The following is a 19,243-nucleotide window of genomic DNA, read 5'->3' as shown; positions in this document are numbered from 1 at the left end:
TTTGTTTTTTTTTTTTTTTATTTAAATAATTAAAAATGAAATGAAAATATTTCATAATAAAAATAAAAAAAATATTTGATTTAATATTTTTATTATTATTTCAAGGTATGAAAAATATTTAATGGCAATGGCCTCAAACCATACGAAAAAAAAAAAAAAAAAAAAAAAAAGGTTTTTCTAAACAAGTTGAAAGAAAATTTAATAATTGATGATAAAATATCCGGAAAAACGAGTCTCATTTATTATTATTATTATTATTAGTTAAAAAATCGATGAAAATTTTTTTTTTTTAAAACTTTCTCTTTAATATTATTATTATTATTATTATTATTATTGTAATCATTTATTATTTTCTTATCATTATTATTATTTACGAAATTTTTGATTGTTGGTAAACAAATAATAAAATTTAAAAAAAAAAAATTTCAAGTTTTTTTCACAATAGTCAATCGTCGTTTAATAATAATAATAATATTAAATCAATGTGATTTATTGTTATGTGTGTGTGTAAGTGCGCGTTCCTTTCTTTAATATTTTTCCTTTTTAAAAAAATTTTTACTTTTTTTTTTTACTGTTTATTTTTATTAAAAAAAAAGCAAATCATTCCTTTCTCTCTCTCTGAAAAAAATTTCATTTTTATTTCAATGTCATTTTTAAGAAATTTAAAATTAAAAAAAAAAAAAGAAAATTTTAATAACATCCTTACGAAATTACATAATAAATATTTGCAAATGGAAAAAAAAACCTTTTTTAATAATAATAATAATGATAATAATGATGATGATGATGATAGTCAATCAAGTAAAAAAATTTTCGGGTGTTAAGTTTACTTGTTAATTAAAAAAAAAAAAAAATTAAATTCGAGTTTTACAAAACGATTTCATTTGAACGATAAACCCCCCCCACTCCCTCCCTCTCATCCCTTCACCAGCCCTACCCTACCCCTTTAAAAAAAAAAAATAATTAATTTCAAAAAAAATTTACACGAAACGCCATAAAGCAAGAGTCGAGTGTTTCACAAAAAAAAAAAAAAAAATTATATGATGAACAAGTTTTAAAAAAATATATATATTTTTTTTTTTCGGATAATAAAACTTCTTTTTTGTTGTTGTTGTTGTAAATATTCGAGAACTTTCAGGTTTTTTAAATTTACACTAAAAAAAAAAAAATTAAAATTAAAAAGCAAAAAATGGTAAACATAAAAATTATTATTTAAATTAACTCAAAGTTTATAAACAAAAATATTTTTTTTCTTTTAAAATATTCAATCGGGGGAAGGGGGGAGGCGGGGGGGGGGAAAGAAAATCCCTAAATATTTATTTATTCGTGACAAATTTAGCAAAATATATTTATTAAATTGATAATTTTTTTTTTTTTTTTTTTTGGATTAATTCAATGATTATTTGGTATTAGTACCAAAAAAACTTTCTTTCATGTTTTTATTCTGAATGCATAATTAAATTGTTTTTTTTTTTTTAAATTCATTTAATTAATTTTACATTTAAATTTTAAAATAAATTTAAAATGGTTAATAACCCATCAATTATTAATCAATTTGTATAATTAAAATTAATAAAAATCCTATGTAATTTTATAGTAAATATTTTATTATTTATTTCATTACGTAAAGTAAATACATATACATTGAGTTTTTTTTTTTTTTTTTTAAACATTAATAATAATCTAAGAGAGGAAAAAAAAAAAAAAAAAAAACCGAAACAAATATAATTTAAAAAAAAAATAAGTTAAATAATAATTTAAATAACAAATGTAAAAATAGTAAGTAACACTCATTCCCTGTCAATTTTTTTTCATTATTTTTTTATTAAATTCTCGTAAATAAAAGAGATTAAATCAAAAAAAAAAAAAAAAAAGAAAGAAAGAAAAAAGAAAAAAAAAATGTATTCGCTTTCTTTTTTTTTTTTTTTTTTTTCTTCGGTACAATAAATCGAATCCCGTAGCGCAGCAGAAATATTTTATTAAATTAATTTTGAAAATTATTTAAATATATATATATATATACCTACAAATGGAATCATAACTAATAAACTTATTTAAAATATACACACATATATGTATATATATATATGTTTTTATTAAAATTTTTAGACACCTAAAAAAAAAAAAAAAATATTTCTAATATTTTATATATAAAATTTATTTTATTCTAAAGATGATTCATAATCCACTCCTTCAGATTCGGCTGAACATTCGACACTTTGAGACGTAAACTGATCATCTCCTTCGTCTAATTCGAACAATGCATTACCGACGCTATCCTTTGAAGAATTCGGTGGACTACCGACGATTCTCGCGTTTGAATTATCATTGACTAAACTTTCTTTTGACATTTGAGATGAACTATCACAATTATCGTATCCCTTAGGAGAGAATCCTCCCATATTTTCGTGTGAAAATCTTTCAGGACTAAAATAATTAGCCTGAGAATTATTATCCTCGTTTTCCTTCCACGAAACGGGACTCTCGCAATTTCCTTCTCTTGTTTTCTCATTATTTTCATTTATTTCATCATTATTTTTTTCTTTATTTACATCTTCGACTTTTTCTTCTCCTTCTTCTTCTTCTTCTTCTTCTTCTTTCACAACAATTTTTGGATTTTCGACGTTATCGGAAACTTGCATTTCGTTGTTCTCAGATATTTTTTCTTCTTTAACACTAGTACTTTCTTTTTTTTCATTTCCTTTTTGATATCGTGTTACAAAATCAATAATTATTTTAATTTTTTTCAATATTTTTTCTTCTTCTTTCAAAAGATTGCTTTTAGTATCTTCTTGAAGCTAAAAAAATAACAATCGTACATTTAATTTTAAATAATTTATTAACGCATAAAACACATAGTGAGACAAAAATCTCACCAGTAACGCTTCAGATAGTTCTGCTGCTTTTTCTTCCAACTCTCTTTTTTGACTGTAAAGCTCTTGATTTTTTGCCATTAATTCTATTTTAAAATTTTCTCTTTCTAAACAAAAAAAAAAAAAACAAATTTTGGTTTTATTAATATTAATTAATAAATTAATAAAACTCTTAATAATCTTTATTTTAAATTTAACCTGTGTATAATGTAGCCGTATCGGAATCTGTGTGGTTTTCTATATATTCTTTTAGTTTATTATAACTTTCTGCGACATTAGGACATTTTGACACAAATTCTTCTTTACTTGATTCTTCACTACTCGCTTCATCGGGAGATCTTTTATGCTTGCAACAGGGGCAAGATATAGATGATGAATTCGGAGAAACACAAGATAAATGGTAGCTAACACTGCAGTCCTTACATACATTAAGCATACCTGATCATTGATAATAATAATTAAACTTTATTATATCGATTCGCTGTTAATTTTTTGATAGTTAAACATATCAATTTTTTTTTTTGTTATTTAAAATATTAAAATTAAAATTACCCGAGGTATGACAAACAAAGCATAACATATTAGAACTAGTGGAATCGGGGGTAGAATTCCTTGACTTAGCTTCTGATTTATCCATATTTAAATTTGATATTTTAATATCTGTAATAATAATAAAATTTTCGTATATAACAATGAACTTGTATAACAACAATAAATTAAAAAATATTCCAAATGCTCCAAACCTTCAGAATAAATTTTTCCTGATTTTTCATAGTCGAAATTTCTATCCTTTTTACTTTGTTTAATTGGTAACCCACCATCACCACCGTCTTCCGCTTTCATTTTTTTACCCAATGTTTCTACTTTTGCAATTTTATGCGGCGAAAGATAGGTTCTAGATCTTTTCCACTGTAAAAAAAATAAATAAATAAATAAAAATTATTTTTAAAGATGTCAGAAAGTAAAATTTTAAAATAATCAAATGAATTATTTACAGCATAACTTACAGCAGGTATTTCCCAATCATTGTTGTAAACAAAATTGGGATTGTTTGTTGCTGTGCTTCTTCTTTTCCTTTCAACTTTTCTATTTAATATTTCATGAAGCATTTCTTTTGGGATAAGACACAAAGCAGTCATAAATCTATAAATAAAAAATTTTTAATTTAAATTAGATAATACATAAACAAAAACATTTAAAAAACTAACTCTGTCATTTAACTCATTTATAATAACATATCATAACATAGTAATGGAATTTCGAATAAAGCGATTTACCTGGCTTTCAAGTCTTTTTCATCAGTTGGAGGAGGCGATGGCAGTGGATCATAGTAAACTGGAATATCTTTGAAAACTTCTTCATCTGATAGAGGCTTTTGATTTCTTTTTAATTTAGGTGGCCTTAAATCTCTCCTTTAAATAATTTTTACATTATAAAAATTATATTGATTTTTCAGGAAGAAGTAAAATAATAATATATAACATACCTTGAAACACTTCCCAGGTATACATTTTCTTTGACATCGGGTAAAAGCATTGGCCTAGCTTTTGGAACCGGTACAGGCAACATAAATGGAGAAATATATTCTACGCTATCATCTGATAATGAGGAACTAGAGGAAGGTGTAGGGGAAGGAGAAAGAGAGGGTGGACTATGAGTGGGCCTGCATGATCTAAAACAAACAAAAAATTATCAATTACAGTAAGTTAATTTTTCAAAAGAAAGTAACGGACAGAAATTATACATTATATGGAAATATTTTTGCGTATTTAGCACTGTTTCCTCGAAAACTTATTTAATGAATAAAATAAAAAATTGATTAAGCTGTTACTAATAAAGATTCGAAACATTTAAAAATTTTAAAATGTAAATTATTATAATTAATTTTGGGTTTAAAATAGGCGAATTGATATTTACATCACTTTAGGTGCCAAACTTAGATCTTTTCGTCTTCTTTTTTTCGATTCCAATTGTCCAGGTTTAATTTTATATAAATTAAAATTAAAAACTGGAACAAACTGATTGTTATTTATATTTTCTTCAATTTCTTTTCTAAATTGTTGAAGCAAAAGTTTTTGCCTATCATTTAACTCGATAATATGTTTTTGTATTCCACATAAATCTTGTTTTATTTGACTTTCTAAGTCTGGATACTCTTTAAGCTTTAAAGCCAAAATCTAAAAAAAAGAGAAAAAAAAAGTAAATAGGTAAATAAATTATTGATTTTTAAGTAATTAATTTTCCTCTAGTCAAGTAAAAAAAATATTTTTTTAATTTATAGCAATAAAAGCAATTTAATAATTGATAAAAATATTTGTTTTATGAATTGGTTTTATTATGTATGACTAGAATTTCAATCATGTTAAAAAAATAATGATTTTTTAGATAAATATTTACTTATTTTATAATTTTTATAAAACTTTCAGTTTTAAAAAAATATTTTTTAAAGGAAAACGCTACAAGTGTAGAATAAGAAAAAAAAAAAAAAAAAAAAAAAGGGAGAAAAAAATAGATTATTTAATGCATTAATTAATTTAAGACAATATTATGAAATATCATCAAATATTAATGTAATTTTATAATAATTACATAACGAACTAAGGTACTTGCAAATCAGAAAAAATTAAAGTTTTAAATAAGTTTAATTTAAAAAAAAATCAATTTGACATATATATTTTTATAATTTTCTTCGCTACTTTCTGGCGGACTATATCGGTTACTTTTAAATAAACTTTATAACAATTAAAGGCTAAAAAATAAGTCTCTAACAAATAAAACAGCATAATAAAGTTTTTAAATTTTAAAAATAATGACTTTTCGGAGCTTTTAGCAAGTATTATCAGCAAATTTTTTAATTAATTCCAAGGCCTATGAAAAAAAAAAAAAAACTTAAAAAAAAATTTTTGCAGTGTTATGCAAGCGAGTTAAAATTAAATTTTTTTATAAATAAAATAAAATACCTGATGATCCTGAATGGCTTTGGTAATTTCGCCTTGAACATTTTTGATATCACTTTTTAAAGTAGCCGAAATCTCCATTGTTAAAAAGAAAAAATTAGTCAGACTATTGGAAATATTCGACACTGTTCACCAACAGGCCGCCATGTTGAGTCTTCTACAGGCCGCCTTACAGGAACTATTTCTAGCCAAGGTAAGCATTGACGACCTTATGGTTTATTAACAAACAGGAATTGGCGGTGAAGATTTTTAATATACTTTTGTCCGTTTACAAAATTTAAAACTAATCATTTTTCTTATAATAATAATACATCTTTTATTATTTATTAACAAAAAACAAAAAATTTAAAAAAAAAAAACAATGCTAATAATGAAAATTAAGATGCTTTTTCTTCAATAAACATTAATTTCATAGCAGCGAATTTCAGAAAAAGATTCTTTTTTTATTGTGAAAGAGTAATTGAAAAACTTAAACAATGTTTTTATAAATAAATAAAATTTTTGAAAATAATCAATAAATGAAAATTTAGCTATCAAAATTCATTTTTTTTATTTAAAAGTATTATTTCAAAAATTGAAATGTGATTTAATTTAGAAACTGCTACCAGGTCATAATTTTTTTCGTGCCTTTTTTTTTTTTAAACCCCAGAGCTCATTCTAGGCAACACTGTGGCCTTCAGTGCTTCATGTACGAAAAAAATTCAAGACTTTTGTCAGTTATTGATGTGCCATTAAGTTTTAATTTATATTTTTAACATATTTATATTTGTTTTTTATTTTTTTATTTTAAATTTATTTTTACAGTTCATGGTAAGCCTAATTAAGGAAATATTTTAAAATTAACCTTATCTGTTTATATATTGTTTTTTTTTTATTTATTGAAATTGAGAATGCTCAGATAGATTTTTGGCGCAATGCCTGAAAAACTCTATTTATGCCGAAAAAAATTAATCAGATTTGTTGATTTGTAAAAAAAATTCATTTCATTATAAAATAAGTATTCAATATTTCTATAAATCGAAGCAGTGCTTTTAAAAAAAATCCACCTTATGTTGCTATGAAAAATAACAATTATTGCATATTTAAACATTGGAAAATTTAAACCAAATCTCTTATTTTGATTTTCTTAAGGTTCTTATTAAGGAAAAGTTAAATTTTACTAAATTTGTAATAATAATAAGTTAAATATAAGTAATGAAATGTGTACTTTTTTTAGAATTACATGTACTTTTTTATTTGAAATATAAAAAATTTAACTTGATTTTTAATTACAGAAATGTCTAAACGTGCTGCATCAAATGATTTAAATCAAGATAATTGGGATCAGGAAGATGAACCTGAAGAGCCCCAAGAGTTCCAAAAAGCATCTGCTGATGTTCTCGAATCAAGAGTAATTATTACAGCTAAGCGTCGAATTCAAGACTCTAACAGTTCAGGGTCAAAACCAAGCCCATTTTCAAATTTTAGTGGCTTTGGAAAAGCTACTTCAACTTCTAACCTTGCCTCACCATTTGCATTTTTAAATCAAAATAAATCTAAAACAGATGATAAAGATAAAAACGGTAAAGGAACAAATGAGCATTCCTCGCTTTTGAAAGAAGGTTTATCCCAAACTAAGAGCTTAAGTAGTTCATCATTTTTATCAAAAGAACCGCAAAAAAGTGTTGCATCGCCTATGTTTTTTGACTCATCAAAAACTAACACAGATTCCTCTGATTCAACATTTAAACCTTTTGAGCATATTTTTAAAACAAAATCTCCAAGTTTAGATAACAAAAAGTCGCAAAATTTAGAATCATTAAAAGAATTAAATTTAAGTTGTAGTAGCTGGATAGCTAAACATTTAGAAAAAAATCCATATTGCATTTTAACACCAATTTTTAACGATTATAAAAAGCATTTAGAGGAGCTTAATTTAGATAAAGAAATAAACAAAGTAAATGATGAAGTAAAGTCTGATAAAACAAGCCCAACAAATAATGTTAAGTCAGAAATTCCTAAAATTGACAACTCTAACAAGGAAGTTTCTATTGAATCGAATAAGGAAGAAAAAAAAGAAAGTGAAAAAAGTAATCAGTTCAAATTTGGATCGTTTTTACCAAGCAAACCTTTTAATCTACAATTCAATAGTAATTATCTTATCAATATACGCATGAATCATAATAACAATAATAATAATAATAATAATAATAATGACTTTCTTCTAACTACAATTAAAATTTTTTTTTTGTAGATGTAAACACAACATTTGAATCATCACCTGCACCTTTTAGTCTCAATCGAATTGCTGCCAAACCGATTAATTTAGAACCAGATTCGAAAAAAGATGATGAGGAAAGTGAAGAACCTCCGACAAATGATTTTACTCCTGTTGTTGAAGAAGACAGTATATTTGATATAAAGTAAGTCAAAATTTTTACTTTACAAATCCATAGATGGAATTATTTCACAATTTATTATTATTACATTAGAAAACTATTAACATCCATTTAATTAATAACAAAATTTTACTTAAATTTTAATTCAGATGCAAAATTTTTGTTAAAAAAGAGGATAAATTTGTATCGAGAGGAGTTGGAACGTTATTTTTAAAACCGGTTAAAGATAGTAAAAAAACTCAGGTCGTTGTGAGAGCTCATACAAGTTTGGGAAACATTCTTTTAAACATTTTGCTCTCTCCCGGAATGCCAATACAAAAAACTGGTAAAAATAATGCCATGTTGGTTTGTATACCTACTCCAGAAAGCGAACCTCCTCCGGTACCAGTTTTAATACGAGTTAAAACGAGCGAAGAATGCGATAATCTTATTAAAAAATTAGAAGAATGTAGAGACGCTTAATTTTTGACTTAAATGGTATATAAAAATTAAAATGTTAGTCAAGTTGTGTTTTTTTATTTTTTTTTATTATTATTTTTTTTTTTATATATATTCATTGCTTTATTTTATTTAAATGAACGATTTGACTTTAGCTGAACAGTAGATGAATTTTTTTTTTTTTTTTTTAATATCAAATCAAGGAAAAGGAAAAAAAAAAAAAAGAAAAGTTTTTTTAAAAAAAAAAAATTTATTTTTATTTTTTTTTTTTTTACTAAATTCATCCTTTAATAAAAGTCTCGAGTCATATTATTTTTTACAAAATTTCTGTTTGGTAATATATTATGGTAAATTTAAAAAAAAAAAAAAAAAAATTTATTTTAATTTTTTGTTAATTTTCGCTAAAACATTCCAGCATGAATTCCGATCGGTATTAATAAACCAATGAACAACAGAATATTTCTTCCAAGTGTGAACATATTTGTGGGAACGGCATAAGGCAAAAGTGTGTTGGTTATTTCGTGAACCTGAATAAGAAAAATGTACACATCTATGCAGGTAAATAATATTAATAATAATAATAAATGTTTTAACAAATACTAACAATACATTTTTAGTAGTTGGGGTAGGGGGGGGGGGAAATTTAAATTTAAATTTAAAAAAACAAACATTCTCACCTCGTGAGCTGCGCAAACAAATATAAAACTAGTTAGGAACACATTTAAATTAGAATATTTGGGAAGCAAAACTAAAATCCCGTTTAAATCTCCCGCTAACCATATGTGAAATTGTCCGACGCATAATTCTAATGATATTTTTCCAAACCATGCGAAAAACGTTGAGTATTTGGTGCGTAAAACACCGGATATGTTTCTTAATATTATGTATGATATTATCTGAAAATTTTTTAAAAATTCAATTATAAATGCGTTTAAACGAACGATCGATGGGGAGGGGGGGCGTTTTTTTCCCCCAATATTAACTCACCGTTAAAAATGTAGCATACGAATGTATTTCGGTGCATTCGCTCCAATCCGTACATAAAAGAGCGAAAACAACGTAACAACCGATGCCCAAAATACTGACTAGACTTAATAGTAATGATATTTTATTTGAGAAAAGATTGTTGTGGTTGTTGTCGTCTATAAGGCTGTAACGTTGAGCTAATAAAAGTATCGATGAGAAAATCATACCGCATAAAACGCTGTAACGTTCTCGTTTCCAACTTTCCCACCATAGGGAAATATCATCGTCGGCCGTAACGAACAATGCTTTCCAGGGACGAGTGACAAATATTTTTTCGAAAAATACCTATTCGAAATGAAAAATAAATAATCACAATAAGGTTTTTATTTTAATTAGGTTTAATTAGGGAAGGGGGAAGGGAAATATCAAACCTCTGACATGTACAGTGTTGCAATAACGCCGAAAAAAACGACAAATTTAAAAACCAGGTACAGATATTGTATCGGATGATTGTCTGACGATTGATTCGTTATGTGAGGTGGTACGATTAAAAAAACTTCCATCATTACAAACCAAAAGGATACCAATGGTAAAAATTCGTAAAATTGATAAGGCCTATTCATACATAAACAAACGACAAACTGCATAAAATTGAGCCTGAAAAGAACCTGTAAACAAATTAAACAAAGTTTTTAATTTATTTATTACAAGTAATAAAACATTTTTCCGGTAAAATCTTTTACAAAAATATAAGAAAAAAGAGGTCTTTTTTTAGTTTCAATTAAATATAATAAAGAAGACGTTAAAAACGGCATGCATGCAATACTTATAGACAAAGCCAGGCTATTTATAATGTTTAGTATAGGACGATGAGGAGGAGGAGGAGGAGAGGGCGGGGGGAGGGGGAAAAACACGTCGATTTTAAACTTCGATAAAAGCACGATTTTTTATTTCCAAATGCTTACTCTAAAAAACCTAACAATGCTTCCATCTCCGCTATGCCAATAATAAAAAAAATGTCCATATCCCGATAAAAACACATAAGCTGAAATAATGACCCTGCTAAGAAGGAATATAGGTAACACTTTTTGTGCACCTGTCCAATGATAAATTAACAGTACTAGTTGCATCCACCCTAAAACCACAAAAAAAAAGGTAACAAACAAATAATATTTAATTAGTTATGTATGAAACGTTGTTAAAAATTTTTTTTTTTTAAATTTAATCATGAAAGTATTTTTGATTGTTAATCACGTGAAAGTTAAACTTATTAGTACCACATTTATTATTATTATTATTATTATTATTATTTTAAGCTTTTTATTTAATATTTATCAAATGAAAACTTTCGATAATAATTAACCGTCACCTAAAATGTTTTATTATATTATTTTTCATTTCATATAATTTTACAATGCACATTTTACAATAATGTAAGTTGTAATATGGCTTATAAGGTTAAATTTAATTCATTTGCCTTTAAAAAAAATCTCTTCAAATGAATTTCTTACATTATCGATAAAAATAATTTGTTCCAAATTTTATGTTTTTACCTTTCCATTCATCCGTTTGATTTCTGTGCAATACTTTAGAATTTCCACTGTCTTCGGTAAAAAATAATCCGACACATAATATGTATACAATAGGTATCCAAAAAGCAGATTGAGAAAATGTTTTAGTTTCTTTCATGAAAAAATTAGTTCTGAAAATTTTAGGTATAAATATTATTAAGATTCTTTAATTTAGTAAATTTCATTAAATGCATATTTGTATAAATAATTACCTGTCACAAATGTAAAAATAAGTCATGATAAGAGCTAATTTAGCTAAAGCAGAAAATATAATTGTAAATTCAGATTGATGATGAGTAGATTTTTCAGTTTTATTTTTAGATTTTTTAAATGTTTCTATAAATTTTGCAAGCACAGCCAATAAAAAACTGTAAATTAGAAAGACATTCGAATGAACAAAAATTAATTGCAATCGAAATTTTTTTTAAATGGGACTTATTTTGTAACATTTAAATTTGCCCAATACATACCATATAAATAAAACAAAAAATGTAATGATTTGAAGGGATGTATATTGTTCAGCACTGCTGCAACAGCTTCCATCTTGAAAGTTCATACGATCATTACAATAAATATTTAATAAAATTTGAGCACCAGTTTTTTTAGCTATATGTTCTGATGGTAATAAAACACCATCTTTCATGTCATCTAAAAATGGAGCAGCTAATTTTTTAAAGCTAATTAATAAATCAACTTTACTAAATTTCAAAACCTATAAATTACAATCAAAAAATTATTCACTCGTTTGTAATTCCGATTTTAAATATTAAATACTTACTTCTACGGCTGCGTTATTGTATAAATCAATTATTGAATTATTAATAATTTGGTTTTCTAAAGCCATATTGCTAAATTTGACAGGTTCTTGTAAGGTCCAAATGACTTTGACATTTTTAAAAACTAATTCATTAAAAATTGGCACTAAATTTGTTAAATTGTTTTTAAATTGTTGCAATTTATCGAAAGCATTTCGAGTCTTTAATAATTGATTAATTCCAAAACCTAACATTAATACACTAGGATAATTATTTTTACTTTTCCACTTTGTCACATTCATACCGAAAGGAACTAATAAGAAAGGATTATATTTGTATTCTATTTGCAGTCCCAAATGAGGATCACTATAAGATTGTGTGCCATTATGTTTGAAAATAAAATTACTGTTAATCGTTTTTAAAAATGCACTATAAAACTGAAATATTCTCGAATCTCCGACAAATGTAAAATGATTGTATTGACCGAAAAAGTGATGTAATTTAAAACATTTTTTGGTATCGATTTGGGTATAATTATGCATCATACATCCATAAGGCTGCCACTCTTTCTTTCCATGATATCTTCCATCTTTCATAATTAAGGTGCATGAATTAATATCTATAAAAAAGTATATAAAGTATAAAAATAAAAGTTGTCATGTATTATAAATTTAAACGATATTTAAAATTTATAACTTAAAAAGTTTTTTTTGTCTTTAAATGATAAGTAAAAAAGTTGTTTTAATAAGAAATAATTATTTCATAGAAAAAATGAAAATTTTTCTAAGTTTATAACCGTTACAAGTAGGGTTAACTTTAAATAAAAGTTTTTAATTAAAATCCAATGAAAAAATAAAATCATTCGAACCATATTTTAAATGACGAAATCCGTGAAATACAGAAAATGCCAAAACAATGCATACTGCAATTATTTTTGCATTTTTAATATTTAATTTTTCAATAATACCATTTCCAGAAAGTAATTTTTCATAATTTGCAGCCATTTCTGTTTTCGTGACGCAGTGGTACCAACATACAAAATTAAATTTATCGTTTTTTCAGTTAAAAGTGTAAATTTTTTTTCAAATTCATACTACTAAGAATCACATGAAAAGTTTAATAATATTTTATGTATTTTACAAAATAAGTGTTTAAATGTGTTTACTGATTAATTTATTTACTCAAAAAAATAAGAAGTTTTCAGGTAGTTTGTTTAAATTTGTTGATAAGTTTTAAATAGAAATTTTATCTTTATATCTCGTTTCACAGAGGACATTTTCAAGTAAGTTTTTTTTTTTTTTTTTTTTTTTTTTTTACAAAAATGTTTTCAGATACTTATTATCTTTTTTTTGAGCATTTTATTTATTTTAAATAAGCCTCTCGGGTAATTATTTAAGGATTAAACATTTCAATTTAATCAATTTCAAATTATTATTTGGTAATTATTAACCTATTGTGGGACAGGGCAATTAAATGGAGATACCTTTATTTGCGCCAAAGTGTAAAAATTTTTTCCAATAAAATCTTTTTTTTTTCCACTAATAGAAAAAGATTTCATTTATGTAATTCAATAATTATTAAACTTAGGTGATATTAATAATTTTTTTTTAAAAAAATTAGGACAAATTCTATAATTTACATATATTTATATTTAATGTTAACTTATACAAATATTCTTTTATGCTACATAGAATAAATTATTGTTTGAATAACAAATTATTACTTGATATATTTTCTTTGAAAAAAAAAAATAATAATAATAATAATAATAACTGGCTTTTTTACTTTTGAACAAAAAAAATAATAATAATAATCTACTTAAAATATTTTTTTAATTAACTTAGAACTGTATGTAATTTGTAAAAAGAAAAATTTTTTTTTTTTATATTCAATCCAACACCAAGTCTAAATATTTAATTTAGATAAAAAATATTTTATCAAATTTAACACTTTTTTTTTATTTGCAATATAAATATATATTAATAAGTGTTTTTATTGAGTGTTGCACTAAGTAAGACAGAATAAAAAAGAAATTTTAAATTTTACACAAAATAATATTACAAAGAAAGATGGGATGGTGGATGCCAGTTTTTAGAAATTTCTTGTCTTTTTTTTTTTTTTTTTTTTTTTTTACCAGGGTTTATTGATTTCAATGTAATATAGTTAAAATGGCACATTTTAACAAACTGTTAATTCTGTTGTTGTTGTTTTATGTCATATATTAAAAGGACACGGTTTCAATTCTAAAAATTGAAAAGGAACATGCAATGAGGTATTGTTATGAGCAACCAAAAGATGTCCACGCCTTGGAGATGCACCCAAAACAAGAACCGTGTCTCCTTGAATTAGAGCTGGATCATTTGTACCTTCTGAAATAACAAAAAAAAAGGGGGGGGAAAAAAATTTGGTATCGTTTTGCAATAGTTGGCAATATTGTTTATCTTTAATGTAATTCATTTACCCGGAAAAGACATTTTCATTACTCTTGTCTGGGGGTAACCTAATTTACTGTTTCCTGTAACTGTGTATGGCCTACTAGGTGGAACAGGTGGTGGTCTTTCTAAATCTAAACCGAATAAAGTACAAGTTTGCTGAATCATTTTCTGGTCGCATTTATCAGTCGGATCGGGAGGAGGAGTACCAGCAATTGGTTGAGGTCGAGGTCTTACGCCAATTCCAGCACCGCCGATCAAGGGTCGATTTTTGTTATTTATTTGTTTCAAACCTATATTTATAAAAATAATTTTAGCAGATGAATTTTTTTAATAAGAAAAAAAGGGATTTTTATTTCTTTTCTTACCTAAGTTGGCACCGATGCTATTATTATTTGCATTCGTTATTATAGTACTTGCATTGTTAGAAGCGTTTGCCGGATTTGTATTTTTGGCGTTTGATAAATTGCACGCATTAAGTTGCAAAGCTAGGGAACGGCGAAGTGCAGGCCATCTTCTTCTGGTGTACCATCCTCGCCAATTGGCTTGAATAATTACAGCAGATCGATGCCTTGTTGTACTTCGAAGATGTTCAAGTTGTTGTCGCGCTCCTTCACTAAAATAATAAGTAAAAAGATTTAATTTTTAAAGGTGTGTTTTCACTTGAGTATTGAAGTACCCTAATAAAATCATTATCATTTGATTTTTATCAAAAAATAAATAAAAACGCACTTTGGTTAATTAGAATTTTTTTTTTACCTCAAAAATATATGTCGTTTTCCAAAAGCCCAACTGGTCGATACCTGAGATGTTGATTGCTCTGGTCTTAAAACTAAACAAGATAAAATTGTATTCATATCTTCGTTAATTTTATCTTCACCTCTTCTGAGTCTGCATGAAGGAGCCAAAAGTTTGTAGCGAGAAACAAATATTTTAAACCTCATTCGATGCGGATATCCTAAGTATAAAAAAAAAAAATTGATGAAATGAAAAAAAAACATTTGAAAAATGTTACGAGGATTTATTAAAATTACCGCCAGCCATCAAATTAACAGTTTCTAAAACTTGAAGTGATCGAATTTGTGTCATGACGACATTTCTGTCGAAAACATTTGGCTCTTCTGCAGCATTACTTCGAATGCACCTCACAAAATGTGGTCTGGCATGAACTAAAGTACGTAATAAATTATCAAGTCTTGTATGAAAATCTTGAGTTAGCGTAGAAACAGGTTCATCTCCATTTAAACTAAATAAAAATAATTAATTCATATTAATTCAGAAAAAAAAAGAAATTTGAAAAAATTTAAACAAATTGATATTCACATATCAGTCACGTGAGACGTTGGAGATATTCTAAAACTAACTCCTCTAGGTACTTTTTCAGTCGAATACAAAGCTTTTAGCTCTGAACCAAATAAATGAGTAGCAAAACCAAAAGTGCAATTTTGTTTGTGAAAAACTGCAATTAGGTCATCTGGGACAATATCACGATTGGTATCTAAAAATTTTAACGAACAAATATTAAGCTTTGGTCAAAAATTCCTTTTTTCATGAGGAAGAAACTCAGGCAAATCAGGTTATCGTTTAAATCGCAAATAATAATTACCTAAAAATTCTGAGGCATCGTATACAACTTTACCAGCAAAATGTTGAATACCAAAAGTTCTTAAGCCGAATTGTTTGGTTTCTAGAAGCCTTTGATTCTGCTTGTGTTGAACGCGAATTTTAGACAAGTACGATTCTGCCGTACCTCTCACCGAGCATTCAACATCGAGCATACTTAATAAACCTGTTCTCTAAAATAATATTTCCATTATAAATAATTTTACAAAATAGTTTTTTTACTAAATGTAAAAAAAAAAGTTTGGATTTTAATCGTACCAATGAAGAAATGAGATCTATACAAGGAACATTATCGACGTAATCAACTTCTACGTCGCATCTAATTCCTTCATCCCGACAAGATTCAATGCTGGATTTAAATATATGAGTGTTATAAAAATGTTGCATTGTTTCAGCACAAAGATTAATACAGAGATGTTCTAATTGACTCGGCTAAAAATCAAAGGAATCGTAATGTTAAAACCAAAAAATTGTTTTCTGATTTATATAAATTTAATTGGGTGAAATCAATTCAGGGAAAATAATTCAGGAAGGAATGTACCTTTGGATCTTCAAAACCGAACATATCTAGTATTCCAATAAAACCGTCTGTGGCATGTCTGATGGCATTGTTAAGAGCCGCCATTGATTTTGAGCTTTTGGATCCCGATGTACCAATAGTAGAAGCGTGTTGGCTAGCTACGTCTGCTTGATTGTGAACTGATTCGTTAGAATCCGATGATAAAGTTCCTAAAGTAGAACCAAGTCGTTTCAGACTATTCGCTCGTCTGACTATGGTGGCCACCGTTCGGCAGTAAAGGGCTTTGGCAAGAGAGTCTCTCGTCATGTTAGACTGTAAAGATTTATAAGAGGCATTTAAATTTTTTAGGATAAAGAAAATGTAGAAGAAGAAAAATGTTTTTTTTGTCTTACAATATTGGCATCGCAGAATGATTTGACAACTTGTCCCAGAGTATTATGAGTTCTGATGTAAGACCCCGGAATAAAGCCTGAGGAGATACTCCGAGTAAACCAGCTACGGCATTTAAGTTCTGCATCTCCGTACACGTCAACTTCTCTTCCTCCACTATCGACAAATGCTATATTTCCAAGAAGTAAAACAGCTGCCAAAACACGAACAACGTCCACGAATGGTATTCCTAAAATACCTGTATTAAAACCGTCGAATTTTTATTTTCAGGTTGACTACAATAATCATTTTTAAGGCTAGTATATAAACATTTAAATTACCTAAACAAGTTTTCCAAGCTTGAAATCTTGCAGCGTCTTCCGCTGTATCTTGACATAAGTCTCCTTGTTGTAAATACCTTAAATTTTGTACTGTATACCCTTCTAGAGTAAGTTTAGCTAAAAGTCGTATAATAAAGAGTTATATAAATCGCCATTTATATTGTTAAAAAAAAATGTTTAGTATTTTAAAATGAGCTTACTTCGCTCTTCTGGAGTCAAACCCGCGAGCATTTGATAAAAGATGTGATAATTTTTTTCTGTCGGAGGTTGCTTTATTACTCTAGTTTGATCTAAAAAGTAACAATGAATTTTCGTTCTGTATAAGGCACCATCAGTCACTTGAACTTCTATGAATTGACCCTGTAAAATGTACAGAAATTTTTTTACGATAACATTCTAATACTACTAGTGCAATACAATTTTTTTTGTAAAAAAAAAGTATTACAATTCTACTGGCTTCTGAACTGGAAGCAGTTTTTGCACTACCCAGAGATCGAAGAACCGTAAAAGCTGCAGCCAAATGTTTAAACGCATCCGTTTCCGGACCACCACCTGCTATTTCAAAGAGCTGCCGAAGGAGGAGCATTGATGTGTACGTTTTTCCAGAGCCGCTACATCCTAAAAACGAGATTTTATTAACTCTAATTACATACTAGAATCTATTTAAAATTAGAATTCAGGAAAAAATAAAATTTTACCTGAGAGTATTATGGCTTGAGGATAACCAGTTTCAGATTGCTGATTGACAGCTTCTTTAACAACGTGTAAAAGTCTATCGCCTAATACTTTATTTCTTGTGCTTGTCAACGTTAAAGGATTTCCTACATCCATGTAAGGATTTACTGACAGCAAAATTGATCCTACGTTGGTCTGTAAAATAAAATTTGCTAATAATTTTTTGTAATTTTTTTTTGAAGTGAAAATTTTATTTGAAAAACAGGAAAAAAAACTAACGAAATATTGTGAAACGCAAAATCTGGCCTGAAGACATTTCATAACAGCATCCTCTGTTAGAGGACCTGCAAGATGAATAAGATCCTGGACATCAGTCAAACCTACAGATTTAAGAACCAATGGCGGCTGTTGATTTTGTGATTCCGTCGTATTTCTTTTCTTTTCGTTCGGTTCTAAAATTTAAAATCAAAGAATAAATAATGGACTCGGAACTAATTTATTTATCCAATATTTTATTTACAATAAAATTTTTACGGTTGAAAATTTTATACGCTAAAGAAAAAAAAAATATATATATATGAGAAGGAGGAGAAAAAAAAAAGTAACTTGAATTTGTAATTTAATTTACGCTCTGTATAATTATAGTACGATGGCACATTCATTATGAATTCAGTCTGAAACAATTTTTTTACTCGCGGCTAAACAAAATGTCTACCTAGTACCGTTCTAAATTCTGTATATTTTACTTTTTTATGCCCTGATTTATTTATTTATTTTTTAAAAATACAATTCTATGTATTTATTATTTTGTACGTTGACTAATATGAAAAAAAAAATAAAAATTTTTTTATCCACGTTGTAAAAGTTGATTTGAAAAAAAGAAAAAAAAAATAAATACCTATTATGATCGGAGTTAAAAGAGGCAAAGGTGGATGCTTCATAGGAGCCGGAGAAAGAGGTACCGGTGCTATTGGCTGAGCAGATCCGGGCTTGGCACCAGGTACGGGGCCCTTCCCCGGAGTACTTGTGGGACTTGCCACATGAAGACGATTTCGAAGAGTCACCAATTCGGTACTTAAACTCCTAAGCCTTTGTTGCAAATGAACAGCTTCGTTTGAGGACGATGCATCTAAAGATAAAAAAAAAAATTTTTTTTTTTTTTATTTTATTTTATTTCTCGACATTTTTATTTTTTCTTCTCTTTTGAACTCTTACGTCATCATAAAAAAAAAAAGAAAACAAGTCTCAAATAAATAAAAGTTTATGTTCGTGCAAAAGGGAAAGGCCTAAAAGGGGAGGGAGGGGGGGAAAACTTTAAAATTAGGTAGTGGTAGTTCTTGTAAAC

At 26.8% G+C, this 19,243-nt stretch overlaps 4 protein-coding genes across 4 annotated transcripts; 1 reads left to right on the top strand and 3 right to left on the bottom strand.

Annotated features, from left to right (window-relative positions):
• Window positions 1-2,162: 2,162 nt before the first annotated feature.
• Phum_PHUM205460 (uncharacterized protein) lies at window positions 2,163-5,911 on the bottom strand (the record flags this gene model as incomplete). The annotated part of the gene is made up of 9 exons (XM_002425480.1): window positions 2,163-2,798; window positions 2,877-2,980; window positions 3,138-3,311; window positions 3,617-3,782; window positions 3,881-3,959; window positions 4,151-4,282; window positions 4,360-4,545; window positions 4,791-5,050; window positions 5,873-5,911. The coding sequence occupies 9 exons, from the start codon at window positions 5,909-5,911 to the stop codon at window positions 2,163-2,165; spliced, it is 1,776 nt and encodes a 591-aa protein (XP_002425525.1).
• Window positions 5,912-7,106: 1,195 nt separating this feature from the next.
• Window positions 7,107-8,670, top strand: Phum_PHUM205450 (uncharacterized protein; the record flags this gene model as incomplete). Its single annotated transcript, XM_002425479.1, has 4 exons — window positions 7,107-7,811; window positions 7,908-7,959; window positions 8,064-8,232; window positions 8,358-8,670. 4 exons carry the CDS (start codon window positions 7,107-7,109, stop codon window positions 8,668-8,670), a joined length of 1,239 nt encoding a protein of 412 aa, XP_002425524.1.
• A 377-nt stretch (window positions 8,671-9,047) lies between these two features.
• Phum_PHUM205440 (uncharacterized protein) lies at window positions 9,048-12,942 on the bottom strand (the record flags this gene model as incomplete). The annotated part of the gene is made up of 10 exons (XM_002425478.1): window positions 9,048-9,173; window positions 9,324-9,542; window positions 9,634-9,957; window positions 10,044-10,280; window positions 10,578-10,747; window positions 11,166-11,314; window positions 11,396-11,551; window positions 11,654-11,895; window positions 11,962-12,557; window positions 12,807-12,942. 10 exons carry the CDS (start codon window positions 12,940-12,942, stop codon window positions 9,048-9,050), a joined length of 2,355 nt encoding a protein of 784 aa, XP_002425523.1.
• A 1,210-nt stretch (window positions 12,943-14,152) lies between these two features.
• On the bottom strand, window positions 14,153-18,560 carry Phum_PHUM205430 (myosin X, putative; the record flags this gene model as incomplete). Its single annotated transcript, XM_002425477.1, has 17 exons — window positions 14,153-14,307; window positions 14,400-14,663; window positions 14,739-14,986; window positions 15,130-15,328; window positions 15,405-15,616; window positions 15,694-15,868; window positions 15,977-16,166; window positions 16,252-16,425; window positions 16,535-16,825; window positions 16,906-17,141; window positions 17,224-17,340; window positions 17,424-17,583; window positions 17,669-17,841; window positions 17,922-18,093; window positions 18,178-18,350; window positions 18,433-18,450; window positions 18,527-18,560. The coding sequence occupies 17 exons, from the start codon at window positions 18,558-18,560 to the stop codon at window positions 14,153-14,155; spliced, it is 2,991 nt and encodes a 996-aa protein (XP_002425522.1).
• Between the last annotated feature and the right edge of the window lie 683 nt (window positions 18,561-19,243).

This window comes from Pediculus humanus, genomic scaffold (assembly GCF_000006295.1).
Source record: "Pediculus humanus corporis 1103172107556 genomic scaffold, whole genome shotgun sequence".
NCBI lineage: Eukaryota > Metazoa > Arthropoda > Insecta > Psocodea > Pediculidae > Pediculus > Pediculus humanus.
This window is presented reverse-complemented; position numbering and strand designations above follow the sequence as displayed.